The sequence below is a fragment of the Gavia stellata genome, unplaced genomic scaffold (genome assembly GCF_030936135.1).
Source record: "Gavia stellata isolate bGavSte3 unplaced genomic scaffold, bGavSte3.hap2 HAP2_SCAFFOLD_42, whole genome shotgun sequence".
In the NCBI taxonomy this organism is placed as follows: Eukaryota; Metazoa; Chordata; class Aves; order Gaviiformes; family Gaviidae; genus Gavia; species Gavia stellata.
The window spans coordinates 904,927-926,414 of NW_026776913.1; the positions used below are offsets into that span (position 1 = coordinate 904,927).

At 50.3% G+C, this 21,488-nt stretch overlaps 1 protein-coding gene across 1 annotated transcript; it reads right to left on the reverse strand.

The window, feature by feature from the left end:
* Window positions 1–11,741: 11,741 nt before the first annotated feature.
* Window positions 11,742–12,689, reverse strand: LOC132321514 (olfactory receptor 14C36-like). The gene has a single exon (XM_059835009.1). It carries the CDS (start codon window positions 12,672–12,674, stop codon window positions 11,742–11,744), a length of 933 nt encoding a protein of 310 aa, XP_059690992.1. The 5' UTR covers window positions 12,675–12,689.
* Between the last annotated feature and the right edge of the window lie 8,799 nt (window positions 12,690–21,488).

Consider the following 21,488-nt stretch of genomic DNA (forward strand, 5'->3'; position numbering starts at 1 on the left):
GGAGGGACTCTTGCTCAGCAGAGCCATCCTTTGAAGACCTGAGGGTTACAATTGTTCCTTAAAGTCTCTCCAAAATTAAAAGGAAACCTGTCCTCTTCTCTAATCCCTGTCACAGTGTTGCCATTTAGTGCCAGTGGCTCTTTGCACAGTGGCAGCTATGAAGTGAGACCATGTGTCTTGGTACAGTCCTGTCCTGCCTGTCTTCTCATTCCAGCTCCCTCTTCCCTCTTTCCTTAGATACCCTCTCTGTGTCCTTGACACTGCTGAACCCAGATACAGGCAGCGTGGTGGTCAGTGCAGTCAGAGCTGTGGGGCATAAGCTAATGGGCACTCACACACCTCAGTGGACAGGCAGAGGTTGGGGCAGAGTGTATGGAGCCAGGGTGCCAAGACATGCCCCTTATGTTCTCAACTCTCTTAATCTCTCGCTGTCTCTTTCTCCATCTTGCTCGTATCTTAGGGATCCATCTCAATCCCTCAGCTCTCTCACAGTTGTCTCTCAGCCATCTACATGGGATGTGATTTAGAGCGAGCAGTGAATCTGAGGCACCCTCCCCATGGAAGCACCTTCAGGACCAACGCAGCCCAGTGTAGGTGGGGTGAATGACTGAGTAAAAGGGCTCCTCCATTCCAGGAGCTCTCTGGGCTGTCTAGGTGACTGCCTCGGCCATCTCCAACTCACTGTAAAGGTAAACAGTTTGAGAAAGTTCTTCCTCAGGGTGAAGATCAGTCTATGGCACAATGCGTTGCCCTAAAGGCTTTTTTGCATGATGGAGTTTTTCTGTCGGGCACCTCTTTCTGTTGCTTGAAAGCGGGACTTGGCTAACGCCTTTGCCGGGTACTGCGGGGAATAACTTCCTGCATCATAATGTAATGTGAGCAAATGAACATTCTCTCTCATTCCACAGAAATAGGCACCTCAGTGCGGCAACTCATCTCTCTAATGAGAGGAGGTTCTTCCAAGAAGAGCAGTTTGTCCCTCTCAAAGAACCTGTTCCTGCCCTTTCACGAGGAATGGAGCCTCTAAGCCAAGTGTGAATTCAGTCAGAGGAGGGAAAACCGCCATGTTGTCTCTGGCAGTGACTCCTTCCCGATTCCTTTGTACAACAAACACAGAAGCGCACACCCTTCCTCAGGTTCCCTGCCTGCCAAGAAGGTCCTACAGCACTTCATGGAGAAAGAGGAATGGGACAAGCGGACATGACCAGTGGAGTTCCTCCTCCTGCTGGGACTGAGTAATGTTCCCAAGCTTCAGGTGCCTCTCTTTCTCCTCTCCCTTGAGATTTGGAACGTTTCCAGGGATGGGGCATCTACCACCTCTCTGAGCAACCTGTTTCACCATCCTCGTCATAAAAGATTTCTTCCTTATAGCTGGTCTAATTCTATCCTCTCTTAGTTTAAAACCATTAGCCCTTGTCCTATTGCAACAGGCCCTGCTAAAATGTTTGTCCCCATCTTTCTTATAAGTCCTCTTTAAGCATTGAAAGGCTGCGATAAGGTGTACGCGGAGCCTTCTCTTCTCCAGGCTAAACAGCCTTTCTTCATAGGAGAAGTGTTCCATCCATATGATCATTTTTGTGGCCTCCTCTGGAACTGCTCCAACAGGTCTGTGTCTTTCCTGTGCTGAGGGCTCCAGAGCTGGATGCAGGACTCCAGGTGGGGTCTCACCAGCGCAGAGTAGAGGGGCAGAATCACCTCCCTCGACCTGCTGGCCTCACTTCTTTTGATGCAGCCCAGGATATGGTTGGCCTTCTGGGCTGTGAGCGCACATTGCCGGCTCATGTCCGGCTTTTCATCCCCCAGTAGCCCCAAGTCCTTCTCGCAGGGCTGCTCTCAATAAGGCAGTTTGGCTCCCTTGTCTTCATTCCCTCCCATCAGGAATTTATGTGCTCCAATAAGGCCCCTCTGAGCCTGTTCTTCTCCAGACTGAACAGTCCTAGATCTCTCAGCCTTTCCTCCTGTGGAAGATGCTGTAGTCCCTTAAACCATTTGTGGTTTCACCAGTGCAGAGGAGAGGGGAAAGACCACCTCCCTCCATCTGCCAGCAATGTTCTCCCTAATGCAGCCCAGGAGGCTGTTGGCCTTTGCTGCAGGGGTGCATTGCTGGCTCATGCTCAGCAGCTTGTCCTCGGGACCCCCAGTCCTTCTCGGCGTGGACGCTATCTAGCTGGTCAGCCCCCAGCATGATGTCCACAGTGTGGCTGGATCACAGGCTTTCCTCCCCCAGGGCCATTCTCAGCAGCAGCTTGTCCTTCTTCAAGAATCACAGAATCATTAAGGTTGGAAAAGACCTGTAAGATCATCAAGTCCAACCATGAACCCAAAACCACCACACCCAGTAAACCATGTCCCGCAGTGCCACATCTACTTGTTTTTTGAACACCTCCAGTGATGGTGACTCCACCACTTCCCTAGGCAGCCTGTTCCAATGCTTCACCACTTTCTCAGTAAAGAACTTTTTCCAGAAAGCTCCTTGTTCAGCCAGGCCGGTCGTCTTCCCTGCTGGCTCTTCTTATGGCACATGGGGACTGCCTGCTCCTGCACCTTCAAGATTTCCTTCTTGAAGAATGTCCAGCCTTCCTGGGCCCCTTTGCCCTTCAGGACCGTCTCCCAAGGGACCCTCTCAACCAGTGTCCTGAACAGGCCGAAGTCTGCCCTCCACAAGTCCATCGTAGTGGTATTGCTGAACCCCGTCCTCACTCAGCCAAGAATTGAGAATTCTATCATTTCATGGTCGCTAAGCCCAAGATGGCCTCCGACCTTCACTTCTCCCACCAGACCCTCTCTGTTTGTAACAGCAGGTCAAGTAGGGCTCTTCCCCTGGTAGGCTCCCTTACCAGCTGTGTCAGGAAGTTATCTTCCACACACTCCAGAAACCTCCAGGACTGTTTCCTCTCTGCTGTGTTGTATTTCCAGCAGACATCTGGTAAGTTGAAGTCCCCCACAAGAACAAGGGCTTGCGACTGTGAGACTTCTGCCAGTCATTTGTAGAACGCTTCATCGGCTTCTTCGCCCTGGTTGGGTGGTCTATAACAGACCCCCAGCAGGATATCCGCCTTCGCCCTCATCCTTACCCATAAGCATTCAACCCTGTCATCACAATCATCGAGCTCTATACAATCAAAGCACTCCTTGACGTACAGAGCCACCCCACCGCCTCTCCTTCCTTGCCTATCCCTCCTGAAGAGTTTATAGCCCTCCATCGCAGCACTCCAGTCATGCGAGTCGTCCCACCATGTTTCTGTGATGGCGACTACGTCATAGCTGTCCCGCTGCACAATGGCTTCCAGCTCCTCCTGTTTGCTGCCCATGCTGCGTGCATTGGTGTTGACACAGAAGTCACGGACAACAACACGACGACCTATATGATCAGGTTGATGCCAACTTTATTGCGCGGATAGCGCAGTTAATATACATTCTGTTATCACATTACATGCGCTGTCGGCATTATGATTGGTTTTCAGCAAGCAAACACGCGACTCTAAGCATTCTACCCTTGGTTAAAGCTAGCTGTCCATGGGAACGTGGCTCCTGCCTAAATCCTGGCTGAAGTTCTGTCTTTATCATGATTTCCTCCCTTTTCTCACAGAGCATTCATGTTGCCCAAAAGTAACCTTTCAGCCCATATCATTGTCTGCTCATAACCTCTGAGTCCAGAGGCCTACATACAAGTTAAGTACAGATTTTCAGTGCTTGGAGTGTTCACAGGATTTCCATTTCTTACCAGAAAATCTCCCACAATTCCCCCTTCTTGTTTTTGAACACTCCAAGTCTCATCGGACAGAATTGGCACTTGGTTGAACCATACTCTTCGCACCATTCCTTCTAATGTCTTTTGAAAACATCGAAATAAACAAGGCAACACAAGCAATGCTACAAAAATGACAAGCAATATAAACAGCCCAGTTTTAACCAGTGATGCTAACCATCCTGTAATACCCCACGATTTAAACAATTACTCCAACCATGAAGCGTTGACCTGGGTGATAGCATGTAAGATTTTTGCATGATCCCATATTTGTTGTACATTGGATAAAATTGCCCCTGATTGATCTACATAAGCGCAACAAGACTCGTTTATAAGGGTACAGACTCCTCCCGCCTGTGCGGTGAGGAGGTCAAGAGCTTGGCGATTCTGCCATACAACCTCTTTAAGGATTGAACTTCCATCTGCAACGCAGTGATGGCTGCGGCCGTAGCATTGGCAATGAGCTCCATTTCTGTGGAAATATTTGCCAGGGCTTGCTCTAACTGTTGAATACCCAATGTAGGAAAGATTGCCCTAACAAAGCTGTGAAAACTGGTATTGTAAATGGTTAAGGGGTTCTCTCGGCTTCTCCGATATCGTGACTGTGTCCAAACACTGCGTACGATACCATGCATGTCAGAATGATTAAACACTTGGAGGTTTGGTATTAACATTCCAAGCGTACAGTGCCCAGTCCAGTTGCCAGGCAACTGCTTTCTGGCTATCAAATCACCACACAGCCACCATAGGCCTGGGTGTAGGTCACAGGTGACCGTGATCGTGAGGCTTTTAGTCTGCCCAGTGAGAGCATAGAGAAAGTCGGTCCACTGTTGGAGATCTATACCCGACGTGTTGTTTTGTCGACCTTGTCTAAGTGCGTTAAATGGACCATATTTCAACTGCACTCTCGTCCAATTCCCCTTCGAGGTATTAAAATCCCCATAATAGGGTGAGGACGTTTTATTCGAGGTTACTGCCTCGTTATCATAAGTATAATTGATAAAAACAACAGACTTATTGAGTAGCTGTAATGAGTAGGGATGATCCTCTAAGGGGCTAGATAAGTTTCCACATTGACCACTACTGTTGAGTAGTTCACAGGGATTGTATGAACTCCAATTTGTTATCGGAATACCAATTAGGGGGTTCTCATATCGATCAGCCATACCACAAACCCAACATTCCTTCAACCCGGTGATATTTACAGCCATTTGAAGTAAGGTGATAAACGAATTACCGGAGAAAGCAGTAAGGCTTCTGCCAGGTAACGCTAACAAGCCCATAAATAACAACCACCGCTCCATATTTATCTGTTCCTCCACTTACCCTTTTATATTCAAACAAATCAGCACACTTTGATTTAGTTTGTTCCCATTCATTCACAACCAAATGACCGTACTAACCAAATGATCAATACAAATCATGCAATGTAGTAACCAAGTGATTAATACAAATCATACATGCAATTGTATGCCACCCGGAGGGGTTCTCACAAACGCAACTTATGAGCAGCTTCAAATGACGGGTCCCTAACAAAAAAGAATGCCTTATTCTTACCAGAGGTCCTTGTCTGCCCCCGCGAGGATCCGCTGAATCGGTGAGTCCCTCCAGAGAAATCTCCGGGGCCGGCCTAGGGAGTCGCCAATTCAGAGGTTTCTGCAGCCAGACAGAGATTGTCCCATCTAAAACTGAAACAACAAAGTCGGTACCGAGCCTGCGATCAGGACGGTTTTCTGAGATGAATAACTTAATAACAGCTAGTTTGTTATTAAGCAGGCATTCTTTAATACAGCGCTGGGCAGCACTGGGGATTTGTCCACCACGAGTGCTCCAATGGGTTAGCAAAACACCTCAGTTCATATACAGAAAAATCATACATATTCATCAGAATTCTAAAAAGGGCAGTCTTATGTGGATGAGTTCCCGGAATTCACTTGCTGCCAGATCCGGGTATACCATAACTGAGTCTGTTGGAGCAGTCTGTCAGAGTTGGCCTCAGGCTCGTGACCTGTTGCTACCACGATGCGAGAAGCATTGAGAACCGATTTGGTATTGTCCTTTTAAACAGTCATGACACCAATGTCCCGCTAATCCTCGACGACGGAATTCTTGTCGTCCGCAGGTGGTACAGTGCACGTATTCAGTTGTCATTCAACTGGACGGGGTCAATCGAAGGAGGAGGTTCTTTCCATGGCCTAATCCACTGTGCTGTGACCCACCGTGGACCCTGATCTGTTAAGATACAAGCATAACCTCTCCCAGTCATTTTAACTTCAGCAGGACCTTTCCATTCTCCGGAAATTGGGTCCTTGAAGTGTACCCGCACAGGTGTCGAGGGCTGCAGGCCAGATTTCAGCGATAAATGATGTATCACTATTGGGGGGGACTCGCGATTGCCCGTTAAGCGTAAAAAATTTAACACATACAGCGCTTTTGCAAGCCGTTCAGCTGGACACAGGGATGAGTCTCCCCCTTTTTGTTTTTGCAAAAGTGATTTCAGCGCAGCGTGAGCACCTTCCACTATGGCCTGTCCCGTCGGGGAACGTGGAATACCCGTAGACCTACGGATACCCCACTGGGTACTGGGTACAAAAATGTGCAAAGCGTTGCGAAACATAAGCAGGACCGTTATCGGTTTTAATTTCATTAGGTACACCTAACACAGCGATGGATGCGCACATATGTCTAATCACACGTCTTGCTGTTTCACCTGTCTGAGCCGTTGCCCACATAGCCAGAGAATATGTGTCAATGCTTACATGAACATATATTTGACGCCCAAATTCAGGAATATGAGTGACGTCCATCTGCCACAATTGTAAAGCATGCAATCCACGAGGATTGACTCCTAAACCCAATCCCAGACCTGTAATTTGGCAGTCCGGACATGATTGCACAATGCCACGGGCATCAGAAATAGAAAGATTAAATTGTCTTGCTAAAACTTTAGCCGATTGGTGAAAAAATTCATGGGAATTCCGGGCTTGCTCAAACAGGTTAGTTTGGCGATTTTCCCAAGCGTCAGCAACTAAGTCATCTGCTCTGTTATTGCCAATGGCCAGACCAGAGTCAAACTGATGGCTGCGAATATGCGTAATAAAATAAGGATTGGTTCGCTGATTTAACAAATGCAACATCTGTAACAACAACTGATATAATATTGTGTTTTTCACCTCACGTACCGTAGATCGCTCAATCCATTTAAACAGTACCCACTACATACAAAGAATCAGGGCGGGGGGGCGGGGGCGCCGGGCGCACACAGCACAGGCACACGCACGGCGGTGGCGGCGGCACCCCCGGGCCCAGGCTGCGGCAGACAGATATTCACCCCCTCCCCGCTCCCCACTTTGCGCCACTTGCTGGTGCCGATTTTTTCTTCCCGAATGCCTAATAAAGCCTTTTGCACTAGCTGTTGGCTCAACTGTAAAACAGGTACTGTGAAAGTAGCCTGGAAATCCGCACGCACAAAAGGACCAGAGCCCATCAACATTTGCGCTTGTACTCCTTGCAAGGGATCTCCTTGCGGGAGAGGCTCAGCAGCTGCCTGATCACATCATTGCTGCCAGGTACTAAAGAATTGAAGCCTTTGTGAGGGACCGAGCAACATTTGAACAATTTGTTTGCTATCATACGGAGTTAACAAATTTGCTGTGAACAGGTGTTCTATTAATGCTCTCGTATAAGGAGAAGTTAACCCGTACTGGGTAACGGCTTGCTTAGTCTCCTTTAATATCTTCCAATCTAAGGGTTCCCACGCTGCTTGTCCCGCTGGTGTGGTAAAAACTGGATAGGCGGCAGCCTCTAAAAACACCCTTTATCCCACTGCTTCCTTAATCACTCCCTTCCATCTATTTTGAAAACCGTTTCCTCCCCTCTCATCTCCCCCACGCCCATCTATTCCTGAGGTCCCGTGCATGGGAGGACGATAAGCAGGTGAAGGGTTAACAGATCGAGCATCTAAGCGAGCTTCCAACACTTCTAACTTTTGAATTAGTTCCCAAAACTGATGATCTTTCAACCCCCCACCCCCACCTTCAGTACTCGATGGCAATGGGGATGGCGGTAAAGGAGGATTAAGAGTTAACTCAGCCATAGGATTCTGCTGTAACTCTTCCGCAGTTTCTTCTCCCCCTTCAGTTGCAGGAGGAGGAGGAAAACCTTCGGCTTCTCCTAAAGGAACAGGTTCTTCTTTTGTTCGGGCTACAGGCACCGTTTTTTCTCGGGGCTGCGGCGCAACGATTCCTGGAGGTTCACCGAAAGACAGTCTTTTTTTTTTTTTTCTTTTTTCTCTTTTTTCCTTTTTCTTTTCTTTTTTTTCCTTTTTTTCTTTTTTCTCTTTTTTTCCTTTTTTTCTTTTCTTTTTTCCTTTTTTCATTTTTTTCCTCTTTTTTTTCTTCTCTTTTTTTTTTAAGTCCAAGGTCACCGGCGAGCCACCGCGCTCAGTTCAGCGAGCGCCAGCGGATCGATGTGCTGCGGGTTTGATTGTGCATCCCTGGATCGTGGGGCCACGCACCAGCGGGGAGGGCCGGGGCACGGGGGGCGTGCGGGGGCCCGTGCCGGACTCCCGCCTCCGCCGCGCTGCACGCCTGGCATGGTGGCCCCACACCCGCACCGGCACCGCCGCGCTGCCGGAGGCCACATCTGTCCAGCTGGGTTTGGCTGGCGGGTGCCGTGGGCGGCGCACCACAAGACAGTCCTATAGGGTTGGTTTCCTTCTCAGGAGACGGAGCCATGAACGCTGCAGCAGCAGCACGTCGCTCTGCTTGCATTTCCGTCAAAGTCTCTGAGATTAACCTCCACACCATTGCTTTCTCCTCACTCACAAGAGACCTCTACCATTGCCATGACCTTTCAATAGGCATATTCCAAGGAAATGTTGACCTTCCCCTGTAACTTCAGGACCACTCTTCTGCCTGTCCTACGCTGTATTTCATTTCTCCTATCTTTCATAGACTTTCCCCTGACCTGATACAAAGACCATTTCTAAAGCCGTTGTGTCAGATGACGACTGCCTGGGCAAAGGCCCTTTCCATTATTCTCCAGTTTTCTCCTTCCCTTTCTCTTTGTTCATTCAGGTACCTCTCAACTGCGCTGCTGCTTTGAGCTTCAGGGACTAAAAGCCGGCCTGTCCTTCAGTAGTCTAATTGTCTCTCTTTAAGAGCCAACTCTTTAATTATGTTGATATTTACTTTTTTGTATCTCCCTATCTAAAGCATTTCTCATGAGATTATCCCTTGTAGAAAGTCAGCCTCATGAGACCTAGCTTCTACTTTATGTGTGGCTGAGGAGTGCGTTTTAATGTTTATGAAACTTTTCCATGCTTTCCTTCTCTTTGCTTGCAAAGAGGAACATTCCCTCTGTGCCGGTGTGCAGGCAGTTCTCTAAGGAAAGCAGGTGGGAGGTGGTGCAATGGCGCTGTAACATTCAGCTCCCAGAGTCCCGAGAAGTCTGACGGAAGGCAAAGTGAGGCAAGTCCCAGGTGGCCAAGGACAGAAATGGTGGGGCTGGGGAGGTGAGGAGCAAGGGTGTCCGTGCAGTGTCAGGCCTCAAGGGACTGCTTTTCCTCCCCGACACTCTGGGTCAATATCAACTGGAGAATGCTGCTGTCACCTTACCTTTAAACTGAAAGGAATAAAATGTAACATTTTAAAAAATGTATTTTTTATTAGGGGCACTTTGAAATCTTCCTCTTTAACTGCACTATGAAATGATTCCAATTAGCTCTACAAGTCTTGAAGACTTGAAGAAAGTGTCATGCAGGGAAATAGCTCGTTAGGGCTTTCTGTACTTTAATGAGCCCCACAGTGTACTTGGGCCTGTAGTCCATGAAACTCTGATGATGATTGTGATCAAACCTCTCAAGAAGTCAAAGGCAGAAGCAAAAGCTAAAGAACCTTGAAGCATTACTGGGTCCCACTGAGGGCCATTACTGACAGAGCCTCCCCAGGGACTCGTTAGAGCCGATAACTGGAGGCTGTGATTGCAGGGAGGCAAAGGCACTGTGCAGGTGGCTGTAATGCTGAGAAAGCCCTTGGATTGTTAGATGAAGCAGAAAGGCCAAACCCTGAGCCCCAGGCCCTGGGCAGGCAGAGCTGGTCCCTCACGTGTGGCTCAGGGCTCTTCCTGGGGGCAGGGGGATGTGAGGATGAGCAATGCCAAGTGCAGAAAAACAGCGCAACACTTCCCAGCCTCCCCAGAAGGGGCGAGGAAGAACCAAAGTCCAGAGCCTCCGGGTTTCTCCTGGTAGGCGTCAGTAGCAGAGGCAACTGCCATAGCCCAGAGGACAAAGACCTTGGCCCTGTTGGGCTTTGGGGAGGGTTTGGTGTTCTGCTGAGGGTGTCCAGTTAGTGCCAGGGGAGGGGCTCGCTTTGTGGATTAGGGTTTGTGTAGGGCTGTGGGGAGGGTGAGGGTCAAGGCTAGCATTTAATGGCAGGGATAAAGGCTGGGAATTGGAGTGAGTAACAGGGTAGGAGGAGGAGTTTCTGGTTTGGGGCTTTGGTTTAGAGGTAAGGTTTGAGGTTAGGGATTAGAGCAGTGGGTTCCTGTCAGGGTGAAGGGTGCCATTTTGGGGTAGGGTTAGGGCTTCAGGTTACTGCTTAGAAAGAGGGTAAAGGCCTCACGTGAATGTTTTCTCAGTCAGTATCATGGTGGCATCAAAACTACCCAAATGCATCTTTCCTCTTCAAAACCTTTCATCTCTCTTGGCCAAACCTCTCTTCCCTCCTCCAAATCTTGTCCCAGCTCCCCCTGACCTCCCCAAATCTGTCATCTTGTTGGGTCCAGCATTGCAATGGCTTTCGAGACCTCAGAGTATCTGTCTCCCCACTGCTGGCTGCTCAGACCTGACCTCACAGCCAGCACCCAAGGGGACACAACGTGCTGCTGTGCTGGAGAGGCCTCGTCGCAGCCTACCCAGCAGCGCTGAAGGCAGGCGATGTCTTCCACCACCCCGAGGTACCCTGCCTGCCTACCAGCTCAGGCTCCAGAAGGGCTCCCAGACGTCGTGGGATGCATTTCCCACGTGGGTGCTTCAGCTCCAAAGGACAGCGACCACCTCTGCGTGGGTAACTGAATCCAGTAGATTTTCAGGAGAAAACTGGAAACCTCTGCAGAAAAGACCTCAATGTAATACCTGGAAAAATCTTCCTTTCCAGCATGGCTGGCTTTTCATGAAGTTTCATGATTTTTTTTCATAGTTTTTTCTTAACAGCAGCAACGGCATGTACTGGCAAGCTGATTCCACTCCCTTGCTCTCTGTGAGTGGTTTTATGCAGCCCCTCAGCAAAATAAATTTTCTTATCATTTCTTCAATTGGAGAAGCATTGCTCCGAAGAACTACTGTCTTTATATTGGCACATTTCATCTCTCTCCTTCTGCCTCTCTGTCTTTTCTCCTTCCTCTGCCTATGCTATCTCCAAGGAAAAGACTCACTGCATGACAGAATAACTCAGGTTGGAAGAGACTTGACCATTGTCTTGTCCGTCTCCCCTGCTCGAGGCAGGAGATGCTCACCCTGATGGCTCTGCCCTGGGTATGTCCCTCAGTGACACTCACCATGCCCACTGTCACTAGACACACTCAGAGATCAGTTCAAAATCCATCCCTTGGTCTCTAAGAGGGCATGATGTGACAAGGAAGTTTTTGCTCTCACATCCATGGCCCAATGGGCCCTTTTGGGCTCTTGTTCTGCTTGACAGCAGCTTTGGAAGAAGAGCCAACCGTGCAGGCAGCGTGCAGGGGAGATCCCGTTTTATTACAGAGCTAGTGTGAGAGAGTCAGTCAGGAGACAATGTTACAGAAACTTTTCTAAGGTGTCCAAGTGAGAGAGAGCACGTTCCTGCCTTAGGTGTAGTGGGACAAATCCAAACAGTCATGCAGGAAAATGATAGGGAGAAATAACAACAACAAAACCAGCAACAGAGTGAATAAACAAAGCTCTAACAGACTACGGGATGCACTGTGAATCATGTGTGAAGAGAGAGGGCAGGTCTCAGCTGTTGAAAAATGTCCATGAAAACCATTTCTTGATGGCACCCTTGAGCTCCTGGTTCCTCATGCTGTAGATGAGGGGGTTCACTGCTGGAGGCACCACCGAGTACAGAACTGCCATCACCAGGTCCAGGGATGGGGAGGAGATGGAGGGGGGCTTCAGGTAGGAAAACATGATGGTGCTGAGGAACAGGGAAACCACAGCTAGGTGAGGGAGGCACGTGGAAAAGGCTTTGTGCCGTCCCTGCTCAGAGGGGATCCTCAGAACGGCCCTCAAGATCTGCACATAGGACAGCACAATGAAAACAAAACACCCAAAACTGAAACAAGCACTAACCACAAGAAGTCCAACTTCCCTGAGGTACGTGTCTGAGCAGGAGAGCTTGAGGATCTGTGGGATTTCACAGAAGAACTGGTCCAAGGCATTGCCTTGGCAGAGCGGTAGTGAAAATGTATTGGCTGTGTGCAGCACAGCGTAGAGCAACCCACTGCCCCAGGCAGCTGCTGCCATGTGGACACAAGCTCTGCTGCCCAGGAGGGTCCCGTAGTGCAGGGGTTTGCAGATGGCAACGTAGCGGTCATAGGACATGACAGTGAGAAGACAAAATTCTGTTGACATCAAAAAGAGAAACAGAAACACTTGGGCAGCACAACCTGCATAGGAAATGATCCTGATGTCCCACAGGGAACTGGCCATGGCTTTGGGGAGAGTGGTGGAGATGGAGCCCAGGTCGAGGAGGGAGAGGTTGAGGAGGAAGAAGTACATGGGGCTGTGGAGGTGGTGGTCACAGGCTATGGCGGTGATGATGAGGCCATTGCCCAGGAGGGCAGCCAGGTAGATGCCCAGGAAGAGGCAGAAGTGCAAGAGCTGCAGCTGACGCGTGTCTGCGAATGCCAGGAGAAAGAACTCAGTTATAGAGCTGCTGTTGGACATTTTCCTCCTCTGGGCATGGGGACCTGTCGAAGGAGGAAAAGACAGTGAGAAGTTAGGGAAGACTTCTCTGAGCAAAACCTATTCAATTTCTCATAGAACCCCACCAAACTGCCTCCACCTATTCAGGAACACCTTTCACACTTGCCTTTTTTTGAGTTCTGGTTGGTGCTGGCTGAGTGTGTCATGAGGAGTCAGTCCAGCCTTGCACCAACAGGTAGATAGGAACACAGGGTGACCTCAGATTAAATCCATTCATGGTGTCAAATGACTTTTCAGCATTGTCTCTCCCAATTCACTCAACTGCAGAACTGAGCTGTGGGGATTTTGTTTTTCTTATGCTGTTCTAGTTGCCCCACTACACCTGAGGAGGGTTTTTAAGGCAGAAACAGCTGGCATTTCTGCTGCACTACAAGTGAAACGTTGGTCCTGAGAGGTAAAGGGACTGTGCTTTCGTGCGGAGTGAGGACATTCTGTCAGCCCTTGTCTCATCTGCCCTGTGCTGGCACCTCTTTCAGCTGGAGGACAATCACACCCAGATGTTCCCCCAAAAAAACTGGGCACTGCTGAGAGCAGAGGAACCCAGTTTCCAAGTGCGGATCTCCAAACCCCTCAGCCCGTCTCATTGTACCTGAGGAGAATCTCAGCTCTGGCCTCCCAGCCAAGGACACAGAGGCACTCATTGCAGCTGCCCACATACAGTCCTCCAGCAGCATTTCCATGCCCTTAGCATCGAGATGTCTTCTCTGCTGGAGTCTTGGGAAACAGAGAGATGCCATGGGAGAGCTGTGCTCTTCTGGAGGGCAGCCTGCAGCCCAGCAGGACCTCCCAGGGAAAGAGCCAAGAGCAGAAAGATGACATGTCCTGACAGGAGGGCAAGATCATTGCCAGCCCCACACAATGCAGTGCCTAGACCCCAAAGTTTGCAGGGGACTTGGATGCTTTTCCTCCATGGGTGCATCTGCATGGCAGGACCCACAACGTCTGTGTCTGGGCTTCAGCCGAATCCTCACCCCCACACCGGTGAGTGCAATGGAAAAAAACAGGGCAGCGGGGACAAGAGGGGAACATGCCAAAGCACTCCTGCCAAGGGAGGCAGGACAGGGAGACAGCTGGACACACGACCATTCTGACTCTTTGGTGGTCTGGCTGCTGGGAAGGCAACTCTTGACAAAGTCCCGTGACATTAAGGGTGGGGGGCTCTGCTGGGTGGGAGAGAAGTCTGTGGGGTAGCTCCAGAAAAGTTTTTTGCATCGCAGGGGATGGCAGGGAGGTGCCCGTATCCTGCCTCCCAAGATGTTTCTGGTAAGAGCTCCCTCCCTGCCCATGTCTCTGCTGCCTAGAGCTGTCCCTGCAGGAAGCTGTCTCTTTGTCTCCACGCCTCCTCCCTGTCAGTGCTCACAGACCCCATCCCACCCACCACATGCTCAGCTCTGTTCTGCAGAGAGCTCCTGCGGCAGAGCACTGCCCAGGGGCATCTCTGAGTGTGCAGGGTCTGAGGACCAATTCATACAAACACTGATGAAACTAGAAATGTGATGATGGTGCTTTCTGAAGGCTGAGGCGCCCTAAAGCACTGTGGGGAGCTCCCCGGGCAGGCTGAGTGCTGACCCTGGCAGGCGGCAGAGTCCCTGCCCCAGCACCCAGCCCCGGGGGTGCAGGGACCCTGCTCGGAAGGACAGCCCTGGGCACCCCTGGCTGCACACCCACCTTCACACCCTGCAGCCGTCCCTGGCAGAAGGCAGCCCTCATGCCCTGTCCCTCTCATGGTGCAGCAGGGAAGCCCTGCTCTGGGGCACCTCCTCCTCTTCTACATTAGAGAAAATGTGAAAGTCCTTCTGACAGGTCCCATAAGCTGTTGCATGTACCAGATTTAGGAGATCCCTCCAGAAACCGCAGCTGCATCGCCCTGCACCCACAGACTTAACAAGTAGAGGGCTTTTAAGATTTCTCCCTCCCTGAGCTCTCAGCATCTTTCTTCTCCCAACTGACTTTAAGCTCTCTCAGGCTCCCGTGTCTCCCCTTCGTGCTTGCAGGCAGTGCCCTCAGCCCTGCTGCGCTCTTCAGAGAAGCTGCTCCTGGGCAGAGCTGTCTCTCCTCAGTGCTGCCCGCTTGCCGTGAGCTCCCTCCATCCCAGGAGCCCGGCCCAGCTCAGCAGCAGAGCAGCCCAAAGCGGCACTTTCTCTGACTCCCACCCTGTACTCCCGGGGGCTCCTCAGGAACCTACCTTGAAACAGACTGATGTAACCACTGTTCCCTCTCTCACCTCTGCAGAGACACTTCTTTCTAGCACTGACCTTTCTCTTCTCAGGGACAGAGTTAAGTCTGAGAAGCACCTTTCCGTGTCCCATCGTTAGACAAGACACCTGGACAGTGACAGACAGAGGTCTCCTTTACCCGTGCTGAGTGAAGGGATTCAGCTGAGTCATTCGAGGTGTCTCATCCTGGGTTTGTAGTCCTGGGACTGGAAGGATACTCAGCTCCCTCCCATGGACACCACAAAGACACAGGAGGTGGGATTCCTCTTGCCTCAGTTCACTTGTTCACAAAATAGGTACCTGCATGGGAGCTCCTCGTCTAAGCTCCGCTGGTATTTGATGGAGGTGGAGGCCAGCAGTGAGCTGTTCAGATGTGACACCTGGTGCCATCTGAGGTGCCAGAGGTGGTCCAAGATATGTGCTGGTAACTGCAAGGTCTAACCGACCAATGCTGAGGGGTTGTGGCAACATCTGGGGACATCATCCTGGAGCCTGTTGGGGAATTCCTTTGCGCAACTTACAGTGGACAGCAGGTGCCCACATTAAGAACAACTAAATCTCCTCTACTCATTGTGTTCAAGGCCACCTGTAGAGGTTTTCAGCTGAACAAATGGAGTCATGTGCCATCAGGACAGCTACCACTCTCTTTCTCTTCTCCATCAGCTCTGCTTCCTACATCTCCAGTGACTCTAATGGAAGCTTTTACATGCACATCCCTATATTGCCTAACCTTAGCCAGGGCAGCTGCTCAATTTAGTGGCTGAATACAGGCCTGCTGTGCCACGGGAAATGTCAGGGCGCTCCAGCACAACTGCATGTTGCTGGCACAACAGCACAGGACCGACAGGGAAACCATGCCCCACTCAGAGTGGGTACGTTATAGACACCTCAGGGCATCCTAGACATTTTTGGGACTGGTCTGAAAGCAGTTGATTCCCACCGCTGCAGTAAGGCCAGGTCTGTCCCATCTCTGTCCACCAGATGCACGCAGTGTATGAACATGAAGCACATCATAGGGAGGTCTCCACTCGTGGGCCTACACTCTCAAACTTTGCTGGTTCTTCTATCCCCTTGATGATACAATCAGGGAACAGGCCAACAATTTTCACAGTGTGCTCGGATCGCAGGATGTCCACACCCAAGGGCATTTTGAGCAGCACCTTGTTTTTGCTGGACACCAGGTATGATAACCAAGGACACCAAAAACTGCAGGAGACAGTTACCCTTCTGCAGCTGAGGGCTGCTGCCTTGAATGCCTCTTCACACTCCTCTGCTTGCAGTAGGTATGTCTCCATGAGCTAAATGGGAGAGTCACAGCCTCATTCATGTGCAAAGATGTCCATGTGGACACCCACACTGGGCTGTGTACCTCACTGAGCTGAACCCCTTTCGAGTTGCTGCTCCAAGCGGGTGCTGGTGTCCGGGATTTGCTGTGTCATATTTACCAGTCATCTGCAGGTGTCTTTGCAAACGACTGGCCATCTCGAGTGCCTGTCTTCAAACCCCTGACCCAAACACTAGGTTTCTGGGGTGCACCAAGCCACTCCCCAGGCTTCGCTGGCTGTGCAGCACTACACTGTGACAGGAGCGCAGGCACCCTGCTGAGGGGTGGAACAAATGCTTTGTGTAGGATTCAGCTTTGCACCCAGTTCTTTCCCCACTCTGCTTGCCTCGTTCAGGGTCGTAAATATATATCTTTACACGTGAGGCAGGCATCTAAAATCACATCTGTGCCCTGGAAGGTCTAGTCCATACATTCAGTGAAGCTGAGGGTGAGATTTGGCTAACCCTGCAGTCAATATTGGCCAGGGCCCTCTACACCCAGCTTGGGTTGAGGAAGTCTTTTCTGTCTGAGGGGGCTTATCCAATGAATCATAGAATCATAGAATGGTTTTGGTCAGCAGGGTCCTTCCAAGATCATCTACTCCAACCCCCTCTGCCATGGGGGGGTCCAGTTGCTCAAAGCCTTACACCCTCCCTCTTGACAGTCTTCAAGATGACGCCGGTGTTTGCCTTTTGCTAGACATCAGGAACCTCCCCCAGTTGAAATGGCCTTTCCAAAATGATGGGGACAGTGCTGACATATGGAAAGAAGTGCTTCCTGGTGCCCTTCACAAGCCTCACTACTTCCATGTCCAGCTAAGCTCTGGCTTTCCTCTCTCCATCCCAGCAGCCTCAGCCATGTATTCCTCCAGGTGGCCCATCCCTGATCCCACCTTCTGCGTACTCCCTTTTCGTGCTCTGTGAGGAGATCCCCGTTCATCCGTGCTGGCCTAGCACCACTTTTGCTGGACTTCCTACACATGGAGTTGTCTGTTCTTCTGCTCTCAGGGGCTTGTCCCTGATGATCAGGAAGCTGCTCTGGGGGATCTTCTCTCTCCAGGGCAGTCTCCAAGGACATCCTGCAAAGTACATCCCTGGGAAAGCCCAAAGCAGCCCTCCACATACATTCACTTCTTCAGCCAGTCCTGCCTTGCCTTTTTGTGGAAAACAAATCTAGTACAGCTTCTCCTTGAGTCAGGTCAGGGATCACCTTCCACCTTCCCCTCAGCAGTACCCTTCTAGCAAAGACCCATGGTCTTCACAGTCCCCAGTGTTGCTTCCTCCAGCTGTCTAAAAGAGAGCTCCTCTGCTTCCTGACCTTCACCAGGTGGTCTACACAAGCCTGTGTAGATGCCATTGTAGAAACCACTGCAGAGAGCACTGCTGATGCAAAGTCAGGTGCAGGTACAATAAGGGATGTAGGAGCCGCTGCAGACACTGACTGCATTACAAATGCCTTTGCCGATGCGGAGGCCATTGCAGATACTGATCCCACGGCAGATATCTTGAGGGTGCTCACAGGGTATGTGCAGGACAAACAAGGGATCCGGCCCAGCCAGCACGGGTTCATGAAAGGCAGGTCCTGCTTGACCAACCTGATCTCCTTCTATGACCAGGTGACCCACCTAGGGGATGAGGGAAAGGCTGTTGATGTTGTCTACCCGGACTTTAGTAAAGCCTTTGACACTCTCCCACAGTAATCTCCTGGAGAAGCTGGTGGCTCCTGGCTCAGACCAGTGCACTCTTCGCTGGGTAAAAAACTGGCTGGACGGCTGAGCCCAGAGAGTTGTGGTGAATAAAAGGAAATCCAGTTGGCAGCCGGTCACAAGCGGAGTCCCTCAGGACTCAATTTTGGGGCCGGTCTTGTTTCATATATTTATGGGCAATCTGGATGAGGGGATTGAGTGCTCCCTCAGCAAGCTTGCAGACGACACCAAGTTGGGCGGGAGTGTTGATCTGCTGGAGAGTAGGAAGGCTCTGCAGAGGGATCTGGACAAGCTGGGTCGATGGGCCAAGACCAACTGTATGCGGTTTAACAAGGCCAAGTGCTGGGTCCTGCACTTGGGTCACAACAACCCCATGCGACGCTACAGCTTTGGGGACGAGTGGCTGGAAAGCTCCCCCGCAGAAAAGGACCTGGGGGTGCTGGTTGACAGACGGCTGAATATGAGCCAGCAGCATGCCCAGGTGGCCAAGAAGGCCAACGGCATCCTGGCCTGTATCAGAAATAGTGTGGCCAGCAGGAGGAAGGAGGTGATCATGCCTCTGTACTCGGCTCTGGTGAGGCCGCACCTCGAATACTGTGTTCAGTTTTGGGCTGCTCACTACAAGAAAGACATTGAGGTGCTGGAGCATGTCCAGAGAAGGGCGACGGAGCTGGTGAGGGGTCTGGAGCACAAGTCTGATGAGGAGCGGCTGAGGGAGCTGGGGTTGTTTAGCCTGGAGAAGAGGAGGCTGAGGGGAGACCTTATCGCTCTCTACAACTACCTGAAAGGGGGTTGCAGAGAGGTGGGTGCTGGTCTCTTCTCCCAAGTAACGAGTGACAGGACTAGAGGAAATGGCCTCAAGTTGCGCCAGGGGAGGTTCAGGCTGGATATTAGGAAAAAGTTCTTTACTGAGAGAGTGGTGAAACATTGGAACAGGCTGCGCAGGGAGGTGGTAGAGTCACCCTCCCTGGAGGTATTCAAGGAGTGTGTGGATGTGCCATTGTGGGATATAGCTTGATGGGCATGGTGCTGTGTGGTGTTGGGTGGGTTGGTTTTGGTGTCTTGTGGTTTGTTGTTATTGTGTGGTGTGTGGTGGTTTTTTTTTTTGTTTTTTTTTTTTAGGTTGGACTTGATGATCTTACAGGTCTTTTCCAACCTTAGTGATTCTGTGATTCTGTGATTCTGTGATAATCTTCAGAAACCGCTTTTCCACCTCAGAAGAGGTGTCGTAAGTGGATTTTGAAAGGGGAGAGGGGTGGGGAGGGCAAACACATGGTTATGATGCATCTGCAGAAATGAGACCTCTCTTTCTTAGCAGTGTAAGATCTCCTTAATCGAATATCACACCAGACTCTCTTCTGCAACACGTCATCATAAGACGACCCTACATAGCAATGCCTTTCAAATGACCTACAAGCACTTTACAAACCCTGGTGAATACCACAGTGGCATTTTCTAAGCGTGCAAACCAAGACAGAGAGCAAAAAGCAGAGGACTTCATCCCTCCATGGCACACCCAATTGTCAACAAGCTTCACCCTCCTCCAGTTCTCATGGAACTGCACCTTGCTCCTAAATGTGTTTTCCCGATTATTTTGGTGGCAGATCTTTGCTGAACCTCTTAGTCTTTAGGAAATGACAGAAAATAGGTGGAACACAATGAAGAGAAGAATGACGGCCTTATTTCTCTGCAAAGTGGCACTTACATATCACTTAACCTCCTGGTCAGAACAAAAGCATGCCTGAAATTCAGTCCAGTTGAACTGTTGAGAATGACCTCTCTTCTAATTTGGTCCAGAATCTAGAATATTGGTCAGGAATGTAGGTTTGAATAACAGTGCACCTGTCTCCACAACACGTTTGGTGAAATAAATGTCCAGTCCTTGACACAATGCTCCCAGAGCCAATACTTCAGCTAATCCAGCACATTCAGAGGAATTAGCTTGTTCAGACATAGACTTTTATAACTTTAATGTCTAAAACGATGAGTTCATTCTCTGGCCTCCTTTGGTAGCGGGGAAGATCAGCACTCTAGAGGGTGATATCATCTCCTCCTACAGTGGTCTTCAGGAGAACTGTACTTAGCATAGACTTGGCAGCTTCGTTTTCCCATAGGTAATGCCAAGTGCCCTGAGCCACATACTGGGCAACGTGTGCTCATTTGCACAAGGGAGGGACTCTTGCTCAGCGGGGCCTTCCTTTGAAGACATGAGGGTTACAATTGTCCCTTAAAGTCTCTCCAAAATTAAAAGGAAACCTGTCTTCTTCTCTAATCCCTGTCACAGTGTTGCCATTTAGTGCCAGTGGCCCTTGGCACAGTGGCAGCTATGAAGTGAGACCATGTGTCGGGGTACAGTCCTGTCCTGCCTGTCTTCTCATTCCAGCTCCTCTTCCCTTAGATACCCTCTCTGTGTGCTTGACACTGCTGAACCCAGATACAGGCAGCGTGGTGGTCAGTGCAGTCAGAGCTGTGGGGCATAAGCTAATGGGCACTCACACACCTCAGTGGACAGGCAGAGGTTGGGGCAGAGTGTATGGGGCCAGGGTGCCAAGACATGTCCCTTATGTTCTCAACTCTCTAAATCTCTCGCTGTCTCTTTCTCCATCTTGCTCGTATCTTAGGGATCCATCTCTATCCCTCAGCTCTCTCACAGTTGTCTCTCAGCCATCTACATGGGATATGATTTACAACGAGCAGAGAATCTGAGGCACCCTCCCCATGGAAGCACCTTCAGGACCAAGGCACCCCAGTGTAGGTGGGGTGAATCGCTGAGTAAAAGGGCTCCTCCATTCCAGGAGCTCTCTGGGCTGTCTAGGTGACTGCCTCGGCCATCTTCAACTCGCTGTAAAGGTATAAATTTTGAGAAAGTTCTTCCTCAGGGTGAAGATCAGTCTATGGCACAATGCATTGCCCTAAAGGCTTTTTTCATGATGGAGCTTTTCTGTCGGGCCCCTCTTCCTGTTGCTTGAAAGCAGGACTTGGCTAACGCCTATGCCAGGTAGTATGGGGAATAACTTCATGCGTCATAATGTAATGTGAGCAAATGAACATTCTCTATCATTCCACAGAAATAGGCACCTCAGTGCGGCAACTCATCTCTCTAATGAGAGGAGGTTCTTCCAAGAAGAGCAGTTTGGCCCTCTCAAAGAACCTCTTCCTGCCCTTTCACGAGGAATGGAGCCCCTAAGCCAAGTGTGAATTCAGTCAGAGGAGGGAAAACCGCCGTGTTGTCTCTGGCAGTGACTACTTCCCGATTCCTTTGTCCAACAAACACAGAAGCGCATGCCCTTCCTCAGGTTTCCTTCCTGACAGGTGGGGAAAAGAAAGTCCTGCAGCACTTCATAGAGAAAGAAGAATGGGACACGTGGACATCACCAGTGGAGTTCCTCCTCCTGCTGGGACTGAGTAATGTCCCCAAGCTTCAGGCACCTCTCTTTCTCCTCTCCCTCGGGATCTACATCGTGACGGTGTTTGTTAACATCCTCATTGTTGTGCTGGTGCTGGCAGATGGGCATCTTCACACTCCCATG

What these genes read in the sequence shown, in the direction of transcription:
- LOC132321514 (XM_059835009.1), bottom strand. Translation starts at nt 12,674, where the DNA reads ATGTCCAACAGCAGCTCTATAACTGAGTTCTTTCTCCTGGCATTCGCA.